The sequence below is a fragment of the Oncorhynchus mykiss genome, chromosome 2 (assembly GCF_013265735.2).
Source record: "Oncorhynchus mykiss isolate Arlee chromosome 2, USDA_OmykA_1.1, whole genome shotgun sequence".
Lineage (NCBI taxonomy): Eukaryota > Metazoa > Chordata > Actinopteri > Salmoniformes > Salmonidae > Oncorhynchus > Oncorhynchus mykiss.
Window position 1 is genome coordinate 13,864,118 of NC_048566.1, and position 22,024 is coordinate 13,886,141.

The following is a 22,024-nucleotide window of genomic DNA, read 5'->3' on the forward strand; positions in this document are numbered from 1 at the left end:
AACTTATCCCTCAATATAATCAAGACAAAGGAGATGATTTTGGACTACAGGAAAAGGAGGACCGAGGACGCCCTCATTCTCATCGAGGGGGCTGTAGTGGAGCAGGTTGAGAGCTTCAAGTTCCTTGGTGTCCACATCACCAACCAACTTGAATGGTCCAAACACACCAAGATAGTCGTGAAAACCTTTCCCCCCCAAGAGACTGAAAATATTTGGTATGGGTCCTCAGATCCTCAAAAGGTTCTACAGCTGCAACATCGAGAGCATGGTTGCATCACTGCCTGGTACGGCAACTGCTCTGCCTCCAATCGCATGGCACTACAGAGTGTAGTGTGAACAGCCTAGTACATCACTGGGGCTAAGCTGCCAGCCATCCAGGACCTCTACACCAGGTGGTGTCAGAAGAAGTCCCTAAAAATTGTAAAAAGACCCCAGCCACCCCAGTCATAGACTGCTCTCTCTTCTACCACATGGCAAATGGTACTGGAGCGCCAAGTCTTGGTGCAAGAGGCTTCTAAACAGCTTTCACCCCCAAGCCATAAGACTCCTGAACCGGTAATCAAATGGCTACCCAGACCATCTGCATTGTGTGTCCCCTCCCCCAACGCCTCTTTTTACGCTGCTGCTACTCTCTGTTTATCATCTATGCATAGTCACTTTAACTATACCTACATGTATATATTACCTTAATTAGCCAGACTATCCGGTGCCCCCACACATGGACTCTGTACCCCTGTATACAGCCTCGCTACTGTTATTTTCACTGTCAGTTGACTGTTTTTTAAATTTCTTTACCGATCTATTGTTTACCTAATACCTATTTTTTACTTAAAAATTGCACTGTTGGTTAGGGCTTGGAAGTAAGCATTTCACTGTAAGGTCTACGGCACACGTGACAAATACACTTTGATTTGATTTGAATTGGGGCCAGCAATGGTCATGACATATCCTGGTCTGGTTAGGCACACCTGATGTCTGATCCTAGTACTACAATCAACTTGACTGGATGCTCCAGGAGAAAAATCCCCTCAAAACACCTGCTGATCAGAAGAAATCTGCAGTTCCTAAAACATGAAATCAATCATTTATAAACACGATTCTTACTGATAGGATACTGATGGGAAAGTTAAGAGCACATCGCTTTGATTGATTACATTTCTCCCTGCAGATGCAATGCTGATTTGCAGTTTAGTGCTGGAATAATGTACTTTAGCACCTGTGGTGAGGGAAAACTTATTTCAGTTGAAGGCGGACACACACACACACACACACACACACACACACACACACACACACACACACACACACACACACACACACACACACACACACACACACACACACACACACACACACAGCATCTTCCATTTAGTGGAGATTAACTCATTTAAATTAGACTGTGATTAGAGATACACTGGGGCTGAGAAAGACACCAGGAGACTTAAAAACATCTCTTTGACTTAACCACAAACACACCACACACACCTCTGCTCTCTCTCCTTTCTTATCTCCCCATCTGTGTGAGCCAGAACCACAAACACAGCAGGAGAGACTGAGATGGGGAGTTGGGTGGATCATAGATCCTCATTGAGGAGGGATTGGTTCTCTGTATCTAATGTGTTTCTGTTGTAATTATTCATCTGATGGGATTTTGCCCTTGAAGCATAGCTCTATGTGTATAATCACTGTTCTGAGACCAGTTGATGCCATGGTTAATGGAGAGGATATACAATAATGTAATGCATTCATAATCAATTAACGAGCACAAATTAAACATGTTCTGTAGCGTTGCAACCTTACCTTGTCGTCAAGTTTCCTGGCACTGAAAGAAAGTTCCACATAATCATCATTCCCTGTCAGCTCCTCGGCGGTGACCTGCAGGTACATAACACACACCTGGATCTAATATTCACACACACCTGGTTCTAATATTCACACACCTGGTTCTAATATTCACACATCTGGATCTAATGTTCACACACACCTGGTTCTAATATTCACACACACCTGGATCTAATATTCACACACACCTGGTTCTAATATTCACACACACCTGGATCTAATATTCACACACACCTGGTTCTAATATTCACAAACACCTGGATCTAATATTCACACACAACTGGTTCTAATATTCACACACATGGTTCTAATATTCACACACACCTGGTTCTGATATTCACACACCTGGATCTAATATTCACACACACCTGGATCTAATATTCACACACCTGGTTCTAATATTCACACACACCTGGTTCTAATATTCACACACCTGGTTCTAATATTCACACACACCTGGATCTAATATTCACACACACCTGGATCTAATATTCACACACACCTGGTTCTAATATTCACACACCTGGTTCTAATATTCACACACACCTGGTTCTAATATTCACACACACCTGGTTCTAATATTCACACACACCTGGTTCTAATATTCACACACACCTGGTTCTAATATTCACACACACCCTGGTTATAACCAGAAACCAGAACAAAGTTCTGTTTATGAATGAAATAGTGAACTTGTAATCATTGTAGTAAAACACATGACAGGCATATTGTCTTTCATACTTTGTTCTGTATCTGCCTCCAGATTCATATGTATTTGTCAACTGTTTAGATATGAAATACTGTGGAATCACTCCTCATCTGGTCTAATATAAGTCCTATTGACACTGATGTTAGTTTCTTTCTGCTGGGAGCTCGTTTTTCATAATGACCTTGAGATACCGCTCTATTTAGTTCTCTCTTTATATAGAACTATTGTGTGTGTGTGTGTGTGTGTGTGCGTGTGCGTGTGCGTGTGCGTGTGCGTGTGCGTGTGCGTGTGTGTGTGTGTGTGTGTGTGTGTGTGTGTGTGTGTGTGTGTATACATGTGCGTGTGCGTGTGTGTGTGTGTATACGTGTGCGTGTGTGTGTGTGTGTGTGTGTGTGTTTGTGTGATTTACACTATTGAGAATGCCTTGATACCTTTGTTAAAATAGGTTATTTTCCATGCATAAGCAAACAGGCAATGTGCTTCAGAAACAAAACGATATGTATGTTCATCTCAAACAGACACATGCATGCATATCTATTGGTTAAGTTCAGATGCTACTCTACACCAAACTCAGAAAGTGTAAAAAATAACTCCCGTATCTGAATTAAAGTTTGCCTGGTCATATTTGAATTTAGATTAGGTGGTAGGCTTCTCAAATCAAATCAAATCAAATTGTATTGGTCACAGACACCTGATTAGCAGATGTTATTGTGGGTGTAGCGTAATGCTTGTGCTTCTAGCTCCGATAGTGCAGTAATATCTAACAAGTAATATATAACAAATTACACAACATATACCCAATACACACAAATGGAATGAATTAAGACTATATACATACAGACGAGCGATGTCAGAGCGGAACGGACTAAGATCCAGTAGAATAGTATAGAAAACAGTATATACATATGAGATGAGTAATGCTAGTTAAAATGTAACCATTGTTAAGTGAATGAGATACCGTAGAATAGTATAGAATACAGTATATACATATGAGATGAGTAATGCTAGTTAAAATGTAAACATTATTAAGTGTAAGGCTCCGGGTGTCGTGGGTGTGGAGTCAAATGCAGGAGACAAAGAGTTCAATGCTGTGCGTCTTTTAATAGCACCAACGCACCACAGGGTGCTCACAAAAGTTACGTTCCCAAACACAGGGAATCAAAATGTACAATGGAAAAACTCACGACCAGGCACTAACACGTACCTCTTACAACAGAGCCGAAGGTTACATTGAAATAATCCCGCACAACAACCAGGCGGGCCGGCTGTCTAATAAAGACAAACTAATTAAACATAAACAGGTGCTACCACTAAACATACAAGGAGTGGGAGGAAAGACAATCAATGGCAGCTAATAGGCCGGTGACGACGACCGCCGAGCGCCACCCGCCCGGGAAGGGGAAACACCCTCGGTCGGACTCGTGACATTAAGTGAATGAGATACCGTAGAACAGTATAGAATACAGTATATACAGTACAAATGAGATGAGTAATGCTAGATATGTAAACATTATTAGTTTTCCATTACTTAAAGTGGCCAGGGATTTCTAGTTTATAACTATAGGCAGCAGCCTCTAATGTGCTAGTGATGGCTGTTTAACAGTCTGATGGCCTTGAGATAGAAGCTGTTTTTCAGTCCCTCGGTCCCCGCTTTGATGCACCTGTACTGACCTCGCCTTCTGGATGATAGAGGGGTGAACAGGCAGTGGATCGGGTGGTTGATGTCCTTGATGATCTTTTTGGCATTCCTGTGACATCGGGTGCCGTAGGTGTCCTGGAGGGCGGGTAGTTTGTCCCCGGTGATGCGTTGGGCAGACCGCACCACCCTCTGGAGAGCCTTGCGGTTGCGGGCGGTGCAGTTCCCATACCAAGCGTTGATACAGCCCGACTGGATGCTTTCAATTGTGCATCTGTAAAAGTTTGTGAGGGTTTTAGGTGACAAGACATATTTCTTTAGCCTCCTGAGGTTGAAGAGGCGCTGTTGCGCCTTCTTCACCACACTGTCTGTGTGGGTGGTCCATTTCAGTTCGTCAGTGATGTGTACGCCAAGGAACTTGAAGCTTTCCACATTCTCCACTGCTGTCCCGTCGATGTAGATAGGGGGGTGCACCCTCTGCTGTTTCCTGAAGTCCATGATCATCTCCTTTGTTTTGTTGATGTTGAGTGAGAGGTTGTTTTCCAGGCACCACACTCCCATAGTCCACATCTCCTCCCCGTAGACAGTCTCATCATCGTTGGTAATTAAGCCTACTAGTGTTGTGTTGTCTACAAATTTGATGATTGAGTTGGATGCGTGCTTGGCCATGCAGTCATGGGTGAACAGGGAGTACAGGAGGGGGCTGAGCACGCACTCACCCTTGTTGAGGATCAGCGGAGTGGAGGTGATGTTTCCTACCTTTACCACCTGGGGGCGGCCCGTCAGGAAGTTCAGGACCCAGTTGCACAGGACGGGGTTCAGACCAGGGCCTCAGGCTTAATGACGAGCTTGGAGGGTACTATGGTGTTGAATGCTGAGCTGTAGTCAATAAACAGCATTCTTACACAGGTATTCCTCTTGTCCAGATTGGATAGGGCAGTGTGCAGAGTGATGGTGATTGCATCGTTTGTGGATCTATTGGGGCAGTAAGCAAATTGAAGTGGCTCTAGGGTGGTAGGTAAGGTTGAGGTGAAATGATCCTTGACTAGTCTCTCAAATCAGTTCGTGATGAGTAATGATTAGTTACCTTTGCTGTGCTTTAGACAGACAGACAGACAGACAGACAGACAGACAGAAAGCTAGAGAGAGAGAGGGAGCTAGGTGACAGACTTACCATGATGAAGGACTTGCTCACTGTGCTGCCCTGTTTGAGCAGTGGTTTGGTGAGCTTCCTCTGGGACACAATCTGTTTGGAGAGAGATAAGAGGTGAGACTCCCCTGACTCGGTGCCTCACATCAACAACACAGCAACTCAGGAGAACCAGAGAGGGGAAACTGGGACGAGGGAATCACAGGCAGTCAAAAATAAAGAAAGAAAAAAATGAAGAGTTTTGCACAAATGTCTGAAGGAAAAGAGAGTGTGGTTGTATAGGGTGAGGTTGGGGAGTTCTGATGAGAAGTTTTGCCATAAACACATGCTGGAAAGATGCCATAAAATAATTGGATGCTGTGAGGCTTTCCACATTATGCAAGTAAGATGCAATGTGAGAGTCTTTGTAAAGGTTCAAAGCCCTCTCAGTAAATTCTCAATGCTGGAATTTTTGCATGGTACAGTAGGTCTATTGGATGATTTTGAGAATAAAATATGAAGTCAAACTGTAGAAATACAGTAAAAACCCTTGGCGAATCCTATTCACAATATAAGGTGTTTCTAAATGATGCCTCTTATTTGCATTGAGATGTGCCCACAGTCCCACCGTCTCCTTGTAGATACAACAGAGTGGAACAAAATGAACAGCTCATCCATATGAACATCTCCCAGGAGTCAGAGGGAAAAGACAGAGAGATAGAGAGAGAGAGAGAGAGAGAGAGAGAGAGAGAGAGAGGGGGGGGGGGGGGGAGAGAGGGAGGCAGAGAGTGGTACTTTGAAACTTGGATCAAACTCAAACTAAATACTGCAATTCATAAAACATAAAATTAGTTTCTGGAGAATTCCTCAGTACAACTAGATGAAGATAGCAGGGCCTATGAACCATGTGTCAGCAGTGGTGGGGAAGAATCATTTGCTGTTGGCATAGACACACAATAATACCAGAGAGAGGCTCAGAAGGCTCAAACATTCCAGGCCCGCTGGCGTACCGGACGCCAACTGTTTCAGCCGACAGCTGCATGTAGCAAAACACTCTTAATGCAAGTCTGTGGGATTATTTCATTACGTGCCTTATCGCTATTTGCACGTGGCATGTAATTTTATTGGAGACTGACTGTATGCAAACGTTACAGAGAGCTCCTTTTTGCCGGTGAAAAGGGTTGATATAAAAACACGCTACACTGCCCGACCAACTGCCACTAAACCACTTAACTCGCTTGTTTTTTTACGTTACAGGAAATGACCCGTGCAGAGAGGGAGGGTGAGAGGTAGGTGTTGTCTTTCTTGAGTAAACAGTCTCACTGGGTCTACTAAAAAGCCTCTGCTAACTGCTTTTAATGGTCTCTAAGTTCAGCTCGTCCAGCATTAGCACTTAGCACTTAGCATTGTGTCAGAGATAGCGTGTCGGAGTTAATGTGGCATTGCCGTGAGAACACACCTGTCCCAGTGTGCACTCCATGGCCCCCAGAAAGTCAGCCTCCTTGATGCCGTTGTGATTGCTGCTGATGTCATAGAGCTCGTAACGTAGCCGCTGTACTTCCTCAAAGTAGAAGTCCACGGTGAAGACTTTAGAAAAGGTGGGGCTTATGGAGCTACGGATCACCTCTGTCCTGTCAACCTGCAGAGAGAGAGAGAGAGAGAGAGAGAGTGTGTGTGCCCAGTGGGTTTATTCCATTGGAGGCTCCTCAGAGGAGGACGGGGAGGGCCATCATCCTCATTGAATTTCAGAAATAAATAAAATAGCGAAACATCTAAAAAGTTATCACTTTAAACTAAATATATTCACGTCACCAAATAATTAATTAAAATACACTGTTTGCACCATGGTGTAGACGGAGGACAGCTTGCTTCCGCCCTCCTCTGTATACATTGACTACAAAACAAAACCTACGGAACCCCCTGCCCTACCACTTCTCCTTCACCCAAATCCAGATTAATTAGCATTTTATTGCATGACATAAGTATTTGATCACCTACCAACCAGTAAGAATTCCGGCTCTCACAATCCTGTTCATTTTTCTTTAAGAATCCCTCCTGTTCTCCACTCATTACCTGTATTAACTGCACCTGTTTGAACTCGTTACCTGTATAAAAGACACCTGTCCACACACTCAATCAAACAGATTCCAACCTCTCCACAATGGCCAAGACCAGAGAGCTGTGTAAGGACATCAGGGATAAAGACCTGCACAAGGCTGGGATGGGCTACAGGACAATAGACAAGCAGCTTGGTGAGAAGGCAACAACTGTTGGCTCAATTATTAGAAAATGGAAGAAGTTCAAGATGACGGTCAATCACCCTCGGTCTGGGGCTCCAAGCAAGATCTCACCTCGTGGGGCATCAATGATCATGAGGAAGGTGAGGGATCAGCCCAGAACTACATGGCAGGACCTGGTCAATGACCTGAAGAGAGCTGGGACCACAGTCTCAAAGAAAACCATTAGTAACACACTACGCTGTCATGGATTAAAATCCTGCAGCGCACGCAAGGTCCCCCTGCTCAAGCCAGCGCATGTCCAGGCCCGTCTGAAGTTTGCCAATGACCATCTGGATGATCCAGAGGAGGAATGGGAGAAGGTCATGTGGTCTGATGAGACAAAAATAGAGCTTTTTGGTCTAAACTCCACTCGCAGTGTTTGGAGGAAGAAGAAGGATGAGTACAACCACAAGAACACCATCCAAATCGTGAAGCATGGAGATGCAAAGGGGACAAGACGACTGCACCGTATTGAGGGGAGCATGGATGGGGCCATGTATCGCGAGATCTTGGCCAACAACCTCCTTCCCTCAGTAAGACCATTGAAGATGGGTCATGGCTGGGTCTTCCAGCTTGACAACGACCCGAAACACACAGCCAGGGCAACTAAGGAGTGGCTCCGTAAGAAGCATCTCAAGGTCCTGGAGTGGCCTAGCCAGTCTCCAGACCTGAACACAATATAAAATTGTTGGAGGGAGCTGAAAGTCCGTATTGCACAGCGACAGCCCCGAAACCTGAAGGATCTGGAGGTCTGTATGGAGGAGTGGGCCAAAATCCCTGCTGCAGTGTGTGCAAACCTGATCAAGAACTACAGGAAACACATGATCTCTGTAATTGCAAACAAAGGTTTCTGTACCAAATATTAAGTTCTGCTTTTCTGATGTATCAAATACTTATGTCATGCAATAAAATTCAAATTAATTACTTAAAAAGCATACAATGTGATTTTCTGGATTTTGTTTTAGATTCCGTCTCTCACAGTTGAAGTGTACCTATGATAAAAATTACATACATCTACATGCTTTGTAAGGAGGAAAACCTGCAAAATCGGCAGTGAATCAAATACTTGTTCTCCCCACTGTATATCCATCCTGCCCTGCCTTTATAAAATCTTCAAAAGTCAAGTTAATAAACAGATCACAGACCATTTCGAATCCCACCGTACCTTCTCCACTATTCAATCTGGTTTCCGAGCTGGTCATGGGTGCACCTCAGCTACGCTCAAGGTCCTAAACGATATCATAACCGCCATCGATAAAAGACAGTACTGTGCAGCCTTCTTCATCGAAGTTTGTGAGAGCTTTTGGTGACAAGCCAAATTTATTTAGCCTCCTAAGGTTGAAGAGGCGATGCTGTGCCTTCTTCACGATGCTGTCTGTGTGGGTGGACCAATTCAGTTTGTCTGTGATGTGTACGCCGAGGAACTTAAAACTTACTACCCTCTCCACTACTGTCTCATCGATGTGGATAGGGGGGTGCTCCCTCTGCTGTTTCCTGAAAGCCACAATCATCTCCTTTGTTTTGTTGACGTTGAGTGTGAGGTTATTTTCCTGACACCACACTCCGAGGGCCCTCACCTCCTCCCTGTAGGCATTGTTGGTAATCAAGCCTACCACTGTAGTGTCTTCCGCAAACTTGATGATTGAGTTGGATGCGTGCTTGGCTACGCAGTCGTGGCCGAACAGGGAGTACAGGAGAGGGCTCAGAACGCACCCTTGTGGGGCCCCAGTGTTGAGGATCAGCGGGGTGGAGATGTTGTTACCTACCCTCACCACTTGGGGGCGGCCCGTCAGGAAGTCCAGTACCCAGTTGCACAGGGCGGGGTCGAGACCCAGGGTCTCGAGCTTGATGACGAGTTTGGAGGGTACTATGGTGTTAAATGCAGAGCTGTAGTCGATGAACAGCATTCTCACAAAGGTATTCCTCTTGTCCAGATGGGTTAGGGCAGTGTGCAGTGTGGTTGAGATTCATCAACAACAGTCACCCACAAAGCATCGGTACCCATCGCTCCACAAAAGCCGCGGCCCTTGCAGAGCAAGGGGAACCACTACTTCAAGGTCTCAGAGCAAGTGACGTCACTGATTGAAATGCTATTTAGCGCGCACCACCGCTAACTAGCTAGCCATTTCACATCCGTTACATCAGGTAGGGTGGAGGTGATATGGTCCTTGACTAGTCTCTCAAAGCACTTCATGATGACGGAAGTGAGTGCTACGGGGCGGTAGTCGTTTAGCTCAGTTACCTTAGCTTTCCTGGGAACAGGAACAATGGTGGCCCTCTTGAAGCATGTGGGAACAGCAGACTGGGATAAGGATTGATTGAATATGTCTGTAAACACACCAGCCAGCTGGTCAGCGCATGCTCTGAGGGCGCGGCTGGGGATGCCGTCGGGGCCTGCAGCCTTGCGAGGGTTAACACGTTTAAATGTTTTACTCAAGTCAGCTGCAGTGAAGGAGAGTCCGCATGTTTTGGTTGCGGGCCGTGTCAGTGGCACTGTATTGTCCTCAAAGCGGGCAAAAAAAGTTATTTAGTCTGCCTGGGAGCAAGACATCCTGGTCCGTGACTTTGTCATCCTTTGTCCGTGACTCTACTTTGTCTCTATACTGACGCTTAGCTTGTTTGATTGCCTTGCGGAGGGAATAGCTACACTGTTTGTATTCGGTCATGTTTCCGGTCACCTTGCCCTGGTTAAAAGCAGTGGTTCTCGCTTTCAGTTTTACGCGAATGCTGCCATCAATCCACAGTTTCTGGTTTGGGAATGTTTTAATCGTTGCTATGGGAACGACATCTTCAATGCACGTTCTAATGAACTCGCTCACCGAATCGTCAATGTTGTTGTTGGATGCAGTGCGGAACATATCCCAGTCCACGTGATGGAAACAGTCTCGGAGCGTGGAATCAGATTGGTCGGACCAGCGTTGAACAGACCTGAGCGCAGGAGCTTCTTGTTTTAGCTTCTGTCTGTAGGCAGGGAGCAACAAAATGGAGTCGTGGTCAGCTTTTCCGAAAGGAGGGCGGGGGAGGGCCTTATATGCGTCGTGGAAGTTAGAATAGCAATGATCCAAGGTTTTACCAGCCCTGGTTGCGCAATCGACATGCTGATACAATTTAGGGAGTCTTGTTTTCAGATTAGCCTTGTTAAAATCCCCAGCTACAATGAATGCAACCTCAGGATATGTGGTTTCCAGTTTGCAAAGAGTCAAATAAAGTTTGTTCAGAGCCATCGATGTGTCTGCTTGGGGGGGGGAATATATACGGCTGTGATTATAATCGAAGAGAGCGAGAAAGAGACAGAAAGAGTAAACTATATGTCATATTTCTTTTAACGTTCACTTTCATATACCTAGCAAATGCAGAGAGGGATGCTATGTTAGCTAGCTGGCTATGCTATCCAATACTGGAACTCTTCCAAGTCAAGGTAAGCTTTTTAGGTTTAATTTGTTTATTTCCACCGGGGTTTGCCGGTGTAACTGCTAAACTGCTTGCTACACTGTACAGCATGATTGTAGCAGGTTTACTAATGCGTTCGTTTTCTACTAGCTATGTTGACTTGACATTAGCTAAATAGGTGATAACGATGTAGGCTGTATGTAGCAGTTATGATATAAAGGTTTAGCTTGGAATGTTTTTTTTTTGCACTGAAGTCCACAAGCAAAGGGAAATGTGAGAGAAGGAGAGAGCGTAGATGTGAGAAGGAATTATCCAACGATCAAAATTATCATGCTGTTTGTATATGGGGCGGCAGGTAGCCTAGTGGTTAGAGTGTTGGACTAGTAACCGAGAGGTTGCAAGATCAAATCCCAGAGCTGACAAGGTAAAAAAATCTGTTGTTCTTCCCCAGAACAAGGTAGTTAACCCACTGTTCCTAGGCTGTCATTAAAAATAAGAATTTGTTCTTAACTGACTTGCCTAGTTAAATAAAGGTCAAATAAATAAATATGGGAGTGAAATGTGTTTCTGTAACAGTTGTTAAAGTACTATGTGAATTTAGAAATTTCACCAGGTGTCACACCCTGACCATAGTTTGTGTTGTATGTTTTGTTTGGTCAGGGTGTGATCTGAGTGGGCATTCTATGTTGGATGTCTAGTTTGTCTGTTTCTGTGTTTGGCCTGATGTGGTTCTCAATCAGAGGCAGGTGTTGTCATTGTCTCTGATTGGGAACCATATTTAGGTAGCCTGTTTGGTGTTGGGTTTGTGGGTGATTGTTCCTGTCTCTGTGTTTGCATCAGATAGGGCTGTTTTGGTTTTTCACATTTCTTGGTTTTGTTAGTCTATTCATGTATAGTTTCTTTATTAAAGAACCATGAATAATAACCACGCTGCGTTTTGGTCCGCCTCTCCTTCGACACAAGAAAACCGTTACACCAGGTTCATATATTAATGTGTTGATTTGTTATTATGCATGCCTGCATCCTGGGAGAAGGGGAGTGTGTACTTACGTTTTGCCCTGCGTGCTCGTGCTCAAATCATTTTGATGCACTGAGAGAGGTAGGCACGCTTTTTCTGTCTTCAGAAAAGTTTGATTCTTTTAGGTACAAAGTAATACACACAGTGTTTTGTTCATGAATAATGATGTATATTTAGAGGTTACTCATAAGTGGATGGTATTGTTAAGATGCACTTGTAATTGTACTTTTTAGGATGATATCAACATTCTGAATTCAACATGTGGTTAATAGCTAGCTAAGGTATTAGCAGGCTATTGTATGTGTGAACGATGGCTAGCTCCTCGAATGATCCCAGTCCCTCCTATTGTGCATCTGTTGTAGAAAGAGGCGACGATTCTCAGAACATATGTGCTCTACAAATGTTTTATTTCCTTTTGGATGCAGGTATGTGGTTTTATCTATGTAAAATATTTTATGTATAATAAGGAGAGAGTGTATTAATTTTTGAATTCAAAAATCATTTTGATGCACTGAGAGAGAAAGAGGCGACGATTCAGAACATATGTGGTCTACAAATGTTTTTTTTCCTTTTGGATGCAGATGCAGGATGCCAGAGTGAGTTCTGCTTGATTAAAACTACCTGATCTCCAAAGTCCACGTCTATAGTCTCAATCAACCAACACAATGCAGTGTTACAGCGGTGCAGTATAGCACCAGTTACATTCGCGTCCGATCAGTGGTATATTCATTCTGTTGAAAAAAATATATTAAACAGAACAAAATGGGGATAAACATACTTGAATCTGTCCAAAGGAAACTGTTTGCAACTGTTGGACTAATTACAACACCCTAGATCCGCTAGATGAAGGCAAGAGTGTGCAAGGAGGTATTTAATGTGTCTCTGTCTGTCATCCAATTACTCAAATTTCTTGCAACCTTTGCACTTCAAAACTTCAATTCATAGGCTAGGTTGTAGCAACCTCATGATGGGTATGGGGATAATTAGAGCATCATGTAGTAGCCTAAACCTATTGCTGTTACATTGCGCTAGGTGAATGGAATGTGAATGACAGGCAGCAGGTAGCAAGTGGTTAGAGGGTTGGACTTGTAACTGAAAGGTTGGAAGATCAAATCCCAGAGCTGACAAGGTAAAAATCTGCCATTCTGCCTGAACAAGGCAGTTACCCACTGTTCCTAGGCTGTCATTGAAAATAAGAATTTGTTCTTTACTGACTTGCTTAGTTAAAATAAAATCCAATATGCTACAATAGAAATAAGGCCATGCTCATAAAAATATATATTGTCCTCCCTCATCTTAAATAGCACCAACTGCCACTGGTATATTCTGATAGTGTTTGTCTGAGGGGAGATGGACACAATGAAGAAATAATGATATCTATTGATATTTTAATGTTGCATTTTTTTTGGTTCAGCAATTTAGCTTCAGGCAGGCTTTAATTGGCTGCTGAGAGGTCTTTCTTGGCAGTGCCATCTGGCTGTTAAGTAAAAGTATTGAGATCTAGTGCCAGACTAACAGACCTAACAGGCAGTAAGACAGAGAACAATAGAAGGACCTAACAGACATTAAGACAGAGAACAATAGAAGGATCTAACAGACAGTAAGACAGAGAACAATAGAAGGATCTAACAGGCAGTAAGACAGAGAACAATAGAAGGATCTAACAGGCAATAAGACAGAGAACAATAGAAGGATCTAACAGGCAGTAAGACAGAGAACAATAGAAGGATCTAACAGACAGTAAGACAGAGAACAACAGAAGGATCTAACAGACAGTAAGACAGAGAACAATAGAAGGATCTCACAGGCAGTAAGACAGAGAACAATAGAAGGATCTAACAGGCAGTAATACAGAGAACAATAGAAAGACCTAACAGGCAGTAAGACAGAGAACAATAGAAGGACCTAACAGACAGTAAGACAGAGAACAATAGAAGGATCTAACAGACAGTAAGACAGAGAACAATAGAAGGATCTAACAGGCAGTAAGACAGAGAACAATAGAAGGATCTAACAGGCAATAAGACAGAGAACAATAGAAGGATCTAACAGGCAGTAAGACAGAGAACAATAGAAGGATCTAACAGACAGTAAGACAGAGAACAACAGAAGGATCTAACAGACAGTAAGACAGAGAACAATAGAAGGATCTCACAGGCAGTAAGACAGAGAACAATAGAAGGATCTAACAGGCAGTAATACAGAGAACAATAGAAGGATCTAACAGGCAGTAAGACAGAGAACAATAGAAGGATCTAACAGGCAGTAAGACAGAGAACAATAGAAGGATCTAACAGGCAGTAAGACAGAGAACAATAGAAGGATCTAACAGGCAGTAAGACAGAGAACAATAGAAGAACCTAACAGTAAGAGAGAGAACAATAGAATAACCTAACAGACAGTAAGAGAGAGAACAATAGAAAGATCTAACAGGCAGTAAGACAGAGAACAATAGAAGGATCTCACAGGCAGTAAGACAGAGAACAATAGAAGGATCTAACAGGCAGTAATACAGAGAACAATAGAAGGATCTAACAGGCAGTAAGACAGAGAACAATAGAAGGATCTAACAGGCAGTAAGACAGAGACAAGGAATCCCTCTGGTGCTACTCAGTTTACATTGATCTGGGTTCATGTGTCCAAGGTGATAGCTGTGTTGGTATCAGTCTGTTTCTGGGTGTCAGACTGAACTGAAGTCAGCATTTTACTGGATTCATGATGGCCATTTCAAAGAATGTGTCACTCAATTGTGTTTCCCTTTCAGTTTTATATCATAAGGGATCAATGCTGTGTTCGTACTATAAATTATATCTGCCAACATTGGGTCCCTTGCTCTGTTTTCAAGATTCATTGTGTTATGTCTCAAATCATGTGGTCCCTGATGGTGGAATACAATGGCAACACCAAATAGTCATCTGTCATTTATCTGCTTTGTCCTGTGCCCTTTTCATGTGCCAGCTTGTGTCAGAGTACAGGTAGTCTCTTGTAATAGCCATGTGTCTCCTATAGAGGGGAATCTAGAGGTCTGGCATGTGGCACAAGGCTAGAGTAAAGGCCTCTCTGTGTTCTAGATGCTCCCAACAATAGAAAGGAAATGTTTTGTTGTTGTTGGACATTTTTGTCTCATTTTCACATGGAATAACCCTTCAATTAATCCCTTTGATCCAATGTACCACGTATTAGACATCAGACCACACCTGTCCAACTGCACTGACTTTCAAAACAAACCATTTATTTAACAAAGGGAAAATTGTAATGTACCTAATTGAACAAAATAAACACATTTTCTAAAGGGGCCACTTTTGCACTCCATCTCTCCCTGAGAGCAGGCTCTCTCTCTCTCACCGGCTGGTGAAAAGGTTGTGAAAACATCACCAGCCCATTTAGTAGCTCCAGACAGATGTTCCCTGGTCACCATAGCAACATCTGCCTTATTCTCTAGCTCTGGCACCTACCCATAATGCAACATTGCACAGAAAGAGTAGATAGGAGGGGATCTGGTCATGTCTGACTCCACAGTGCCAGGATGAACACCTGTTATCAGAACTTTATCCAACATACCGACGGGGAGATCTAGTGAGTCTGTTGAACATCTGGTTGATCACAGTGCACCTTCTTTCAGATTCTGCTCCAGGTGTTTGGTTAAGTTAATGGTGCTCAGTTTATAAGGCCGTTGCATTCATATTCTCCATGGCTGAGTCACAGAGGAGGGAACGAACCTTGGAGCAACAGGTCCATTATGCAGGTCAGGAAGAAGATACAAGAGAGACCAATAGGACAAAGCCTCTGGGTTGAAAGCCAGTAGAATAATGAAAAGTATAGGAACATAGCATTAAAAATATTGCACTCCTATCTTTTTACTTACATCCTCTAGACCAAAGGAGAGGAGAGGAGATTGAACATGATTAGATAACAGAGGAAAAGATGGAGAGGAGAGAGGAGGAGAGGAGGAGAGGAGAGAGGAGGAGAGATGAGTGAGGAGAGGAAGAGAGGAGAGGAGGAAGAGAGGAGAGAGGAGAGGATGAAGAGAGGAGAGGAGAGGAGGAGAGAGGAAGAGTGGAAGAGTGGAGAGGAGAGGAGAGGGAAGGGATGAAGAGAGGAGGAGAGGAGAGGAGAGAAGAGAGGAGAAGAGAGGAGAGAGGAAGAGTAGAGAGGAGAGAGGAAGGGAGGAAGGGAGGAAGAGAGGAGAGAGGAGGAGAGGAAGAGAGGAGAGAGGAGAGAGGAGAGGAGAGAGGAGAGAGGAGAGGAGAGAGGTGAGAGGAAGAGTGGAAAAGTAGAGAGAGGGAAGTGTAGAAAGGAGAGGAGAAGAGAGAGGAAGAGAGGAAGAGAGATGGGAGGAGAGAGAGACGAGAGGAGAGGAGATGAGAGATGAGAGGATAGAGGAGGAGAGATAAGTGAAGAGAGGAAGAGAGGAGAGGAGGAAGAGAGGAGAGAGGAGATGAGAAGAGAGGAAGAGTGGAGGAGAGGAGAGGAGAGGAAGAGAGGAGAAGAGAGGAGAGAGGGAGAGGAGGGAGGAAGAGAGGAGAGGAGGAAGAGAGGAGAGGAGGAAGAGAGGAGAGAGGAGATGAGAAGAGAGGCGAGAGGAAGAGTGGAAGAGTGGAGAGGAGAGGAGAGAAGAGGAGAGAAGAAGAGAGGAGAAGAGAGGAGAGAGGAAGAGTGGAGAGGAGAGAGGACGGGAGGAAGAGAGGAGAGAGGAGGAGAGGAAGAGAGGAGAGATGAGAGGAGACAGGAGAGAGGACACAGGAGAGAGGAGAGAGGAGAGTGGAGAGAGGAGAGGAGAGAGGAGACAGGAAGAGTGGAAACGTAGAGAGGAAAAATGTAGAAAGGAGAGCAGAAGAGAGAGGAAGAGAGAAGGAGAGGAAGAGAGGTTGAGAGAGGAGAGAGGAGAGGAGGGATGAGAGAGGAGAGGAGAGAGGAGGTGAGATTAGAGAGTAGAGGAGAGAGGAGAGGAGGAAGAGAGGAGAGAGGAGAGAGGAGAGGAGAGGAGAAAGGAAGAGTGGAAGAGTGGCAGAGTGGAGAGGAGAGGAGAGAAGAAGAGAGGAGAGAGGAAGAGTGGGGTGGAGAGAGGAAGGGAGAAGAAGAGAGGAGAGATGAGAGAGGAGACAGGAGAGAGGACACGGGAGAGAGGGGAGAGGAGAGTGGAGAGAGGAGAGGAGAGAGGAGACAGGGTCCCTAAGATGAAGATAGGGAGAGAGGAGAGGAGGAGCAGGGTCTCTAAGATGAAGAGAGAGAGAGAGGAGAGGAGGAGCAGGGTCTCTAAGATGAAGAGAGGGAGAGAGGAGAGGAGGATGAAGGGTCTCTAAGATGAAGAGAGGGAGAGAGGAGAGGGGGAGCAGGGTCTCTAAGATGAAGATAGAGAAAGAGGAGAGGGGAAGCAGGGTCTCTAAGATGAAGAGAGGGAAAGAGGAGAGGGGGAGCAGGGTCTCTAAGATGAAGAGAGGGAAAGAGGAGAGGGGGAGCAGGGTCTCTAAGATGAAGAGAGAGGAGAGGAGAGGAGAGGAGATGAAATAAGGAGCAGGGTCTCTAAGATGAAGAGAGGGAGAGAGGAGAGAGGAGAGGAGAGGAGGAGCAGGGTTTCTAAGATGAAGAGAGAGGAGAGGAGAGGAGAGGAGAGAAGAGGAGAGGAGAGTCTCTAAGATGAAGAGAGAGGAGAGGAGAGGAGAGGAGAGGAGAGGAGAGGAGAGGAGAGGAGAGGAGAGGAGGGTCTCTAAGATGAAGAGAGAGGAGAGGAGAGGAGAGGAGAGGAGAGGAGAGGAGAGGAGAGGAGAGGAGAGGAGAGAAGTGCAGGGTCTCTAAGATGGAGAGGAGAGGAGAGGAGAGGAGAGGAGAGTCTCTAAGATGAAGAGAGAGGAGAGGAGAGGAGAGGAGAGGAGAGGAGAGGAGAGGAGAGGAGAGGAGAGTCTTCAAGATGAAGAGAGAGGAGAGGAGAGGAGAGGAGAGGAGAGGAGAGGAGAGGAGAGGAGAGGAGAGGAGAGGAGAGGAGAGGAGAGGAGGGTCTCTAAGATGAAGAGAGAGGAGAGGAGAGGAATGGAGAGGAGAGGAGAGTCTCTAAGATGAAGAGAGAGGAGAGGAGAGGAGAGGAGAGGAGAGGAGAGGAGAGGAGAGGAGAGGAGAGGAGAGGAGAGGAGGAGCACGGTCTCTAAGATGAAGAGAGAGGAGAGGAGGAGCAGGGTGTCTAAGATGAAGAGAGGGAGAGAGGAGAGGAGGAGCAGGGTGTCTAAGATGAAGAGAGGGAGAGAGGAGAGGAAAGGAGAGGAGGAGATATGGGAAAAGAAAGGAGGGTCTACTTTGACAAGAGAAGTTATTCCACCACGCGTGTTATCACCCAAACATACAGTAGCTCAGATAATTGCATTTCTCAAGACAAGCCTGTTAAAAGGCTGCTCTCTAAAAATACACTTTTTCCGAGTACTTCTGGTGCGGTGAAGCTCAATGACTCTACCACACTTCAGCCTCATGGTTGTGTTGCCATGGTGCCAGCATTGATATGAGGAGGAAGAGAGACCTGATTTTACAGCAAGCACTTCAGACGGCCCAAAAATGTTAAGCGACTGTCCCAGAGGTATCTCCCTGAAACCCAGTGGGACTAACCAGGCTCCAACGCTGTCTGGAACGGATGCAGAGGGAGGGTGAGAGCGAGAGGTGTGTATATATTTTTCTCTCATGTCTCTCATCTTTCTCTCCCTTCTTCAACATAGGTCCGTGACCCACACAGAATAACCAACCAAGCCCACATTAGCATCTCACATTTCTCCTCAGTTCCTCCTATTCACTCCTCCCATTGGTGGCCACTGGGTTTGATTTCATTCATATCACATAATATAATTCAATATTATTTCACATTCCCACCTCCACATTAGGCAGTCAGAGCGCAGGCTGCGGGTTAGAGGTAGTTTCCCTGAGGCTAATCAACGTTAGCCTTTTCTCATATGACTCTCGTGCAGAATGGAGGACCCACGGGGGCACACGGTGGAGCTGGGAAATGCCACCCTGCATACATTACCATTTTAACCTTCTCTGTGCTCCGCAGCTACAATAATTCTCCTCTTCATTAGTTTGTCATTTTGAAGGCTAAGTGGAGTATAATGTAATTGCTCATATGAACCACTACAGGTAACAGATGACCCTAGATAACTGTAAATAACTGACCATCATGAGATCAAAACAGTTAGTGATAGTCCCACCAACTAGTTTATAAACTAGGGCTTCTCAGAAACCTTCAGAAACATCTAAATGATTTCTTAAACCTTTGAAACTGGAACCTGGAGGACAAATGTTCCCACTTTGGCTGTACTGCTTCATCAGGATGCCAATATCCTGTCTGTTCATCGTCACATTACAGACAGGGATGTCTGAATGGGTTCACAGACACGCCTCCTACATCAGATAGTGTAACTTAATGCTCCAGAGGTGATTACACTGCTCACAAATGATTAGGCTCTTTTCACCATCGCAATAACGCTTTTCTAGATGAGTGCAACTCTTGTGACGAAATGGGAGAGAGAGAGGCAGAAGCTACTGTTTGTTTGTGTGTGTGTGTGTGTGTGTGTCTATATATGTGTGTGTGTGTGTGTGTGTGTGGGTGTGTGTGTGTGTGTGTGTGTGCTACAATTACTGATGGAAAGCAAACTTACGAACGCAAAAGAGATGTTCAGCTCATGCCAACATCTGGTGCAGAAGAGTCAAGCTGAGTGGAGACAAGTGTACACTTCACAGGAGTCAATGCCAGCACTTTGACAAGTGTACACTTCACAGTAACCCAAGACCTCTACTTTATCAGGACAACATCGTATTATTGCTGCATATACAGTAATTCTGCTATTCAACAATGAGACCAATGGGTGATGTTAGAAGTGCCACCCACAACAACATTTATTAGTCTGGTTACCCAGAATACAGTTCAAATGGGTAGTCAAGGAGTCAAACCAATACGGTTCTTTTCTCAAGGTAGGACCTGGTGCTATACCGTATTCTACGATATACCGGTATTGATGCACGGACCGGCTTGGGTTTTTACTTTACCTTCTATAACGATATTTCAATGTTTGGTTTGTTAAATGTGATACGCCGTGTGTAACATCCATTTTTATAGTTTAATTCGCTGCTTGAGTCATCTCTCTCTCCATGCAGCTTTCCACACAGACCTAGCCCCGCCCCCTGTCACTTAAGGAGCGCATTTGTTGTTCCTCGAACAGGGGACACGTGTTCAGTCTGCATGGTCAATGCAGCACATGCAACAATGTTGATGACAACGATGCTGTTTTCACTTTGCTTCTTTATATAAATCCACTAGTGTTTTATAATTACACTATTGTTTTCTGTTTCTTATATCTGCAAACAGCTAGTTTGTATTTTTATTAGCAAATTGGGCCTAAATTGTGTTGGCCTCTAATGCTAATCGCTCTTTAGCTGGCTAGCTAGTTAATAAATGTACTGAATCAGAGCAAACGTAATTAGCTATACTGTCTGATAATACCAGTGATGGTTTAGACCTAAATCATCATGTTGTTTGTGCAACAGTATCTTCTAAATCAAAGAGGAATATGCAAAGCATGAATATGTTAGCTACATGAAGTAGCACATTAAATGTAACCAAATATTATAAGGTCTCCTAGGAAACACTTATCAACACATTAGTTCCTACCCTGTCACAATAACTCCTCCCTGGCATTTTCATTCGTTGTCATGTCAAACAACACTGTATTAAAAGTGCCCACAATTATATTCTACCTATACCTCTGGACCTCTGGCAGTCTCTATGGGGGTGCCACAGGGTTCAGACCTCGGGCCGTCTCTCTTCTCTGTATACATCAATGATGCCGCTCTTGCTGCTAGTGATTCTCTGATCCACCTCTACGCAGACGACACCATTCTGTATACTTCTGGCACTTCTTTGGAAACTGTATTAACTAACCTCCAGACGAGCTTCAATGCCATACAACTCTCCTTCCATGGCCTCCAACTGCTCTTAAATGCAAGCAAAACTAAATGCATGCTCTTCAACCGATCGCTGCCCGCACCTACCCGCCCGTCCAGCATCACTACCCTGGACGGTTCTGATCTAGAATATGTGGACAATTACAAATACCTAGGTGTCTGGTTAGACTGTAAACTCTCCTTCCAGACTTACATTAAGCATCTCCAATCCAAAATTAAATCTAGAATCGGCTTCCTATTTCGCAACAAAGCATCCTTCACTCATGCTGCCAAACATACCCTAGTAAAATTGACTATCCTACCGATCCCTGACTTCAGCGATGTCATTTACAAAATAGCCTCCAACACTCTACTCAGAAAATTGGATGTAGTCTATCACAGTGCCATCCGTTTTGTCACCAAAGCCCCATATACTACCCACCACTGCGACCTGTATGCTCTCGTTGGCTGTCCCTCGCTTCATATCTGTCGCCAAACCCACTGGCTCCGGGTAATCTATAAGTCATTGCTAGGTAAAACCCCGCCTTATCTCAGCTCACTGGTCACCATAGCAGCACCCACCCATAGCATGTGCACGATATTGTTATTTATTTTATTTATTTTGCTCCTTTGCACCCCAGTACTGCTACTTGAACACTCATCTTCTGCACATCTATCACCCCAGTGTTTAATTTGCCATACTGTAACATTTTTGCCACTATGGCCTATTTATTGCCTCACCCCCCTTATCTTACCTCATTTGCACACACTGTATATAGACTTTCTCTATTGTATTATTGACTGTATGTTTGTTTATTCCATGTGTAACTCTGTGTTGTTGTTTGTGTCACATTGCTTTGCTTTATCTTGGCCAGGTCGCAGTTGTAAATGAGAACTTGCTCTCAACTGCCCTAACTGGTTAAATAAAGGTGAAATAAAATAAAAAATAGAATTAGAATAATCATTCTATTTCCATAATAGAATGATTCACTCAAGTGTTTTGCTCTCAATCGCAAGCCAAATCACAATTGCAACATTTGGTTAAAAAGAAGGCCCAGATTGTGCTGCCCAGATTGTGCAGCCCCATGTGGCAGTGTGGAAATGA

General features: G+C 44.4%; 1 protein-coding gene across 2 annotated transcripts in view; it reads right to left on the reverse strand.

Moving 5' to 3' along the window:
- Positions 1-22,024, reverse strand: part of LOC110535394 (copine-4) — an 86,098-nt gene that overhangs the window by 35,839 nt on the left and 28,235 nt on the right. For both annotated transcript variants that reach the window (XM_036962016.1, XM_036962010.1), the window contains exons 3-5: positions 6,776-6,955; positions 5,362-5,433; positions 1,801-1,875 (exon numbers count right to left, since the gene is read on the reverse strand). In XM_036962016.1, the coding sequence (XP_036817911.1) occupies positions 1,801-1,875; positions 5,362-5,433; positions 6,776-6,955 (327 nt within the window). The remainder of the gene's footprint in view (positions 1-1,800; positions 1,876-5,361; positions 5,434-6,775; positions 6,956-22,024) is intronic.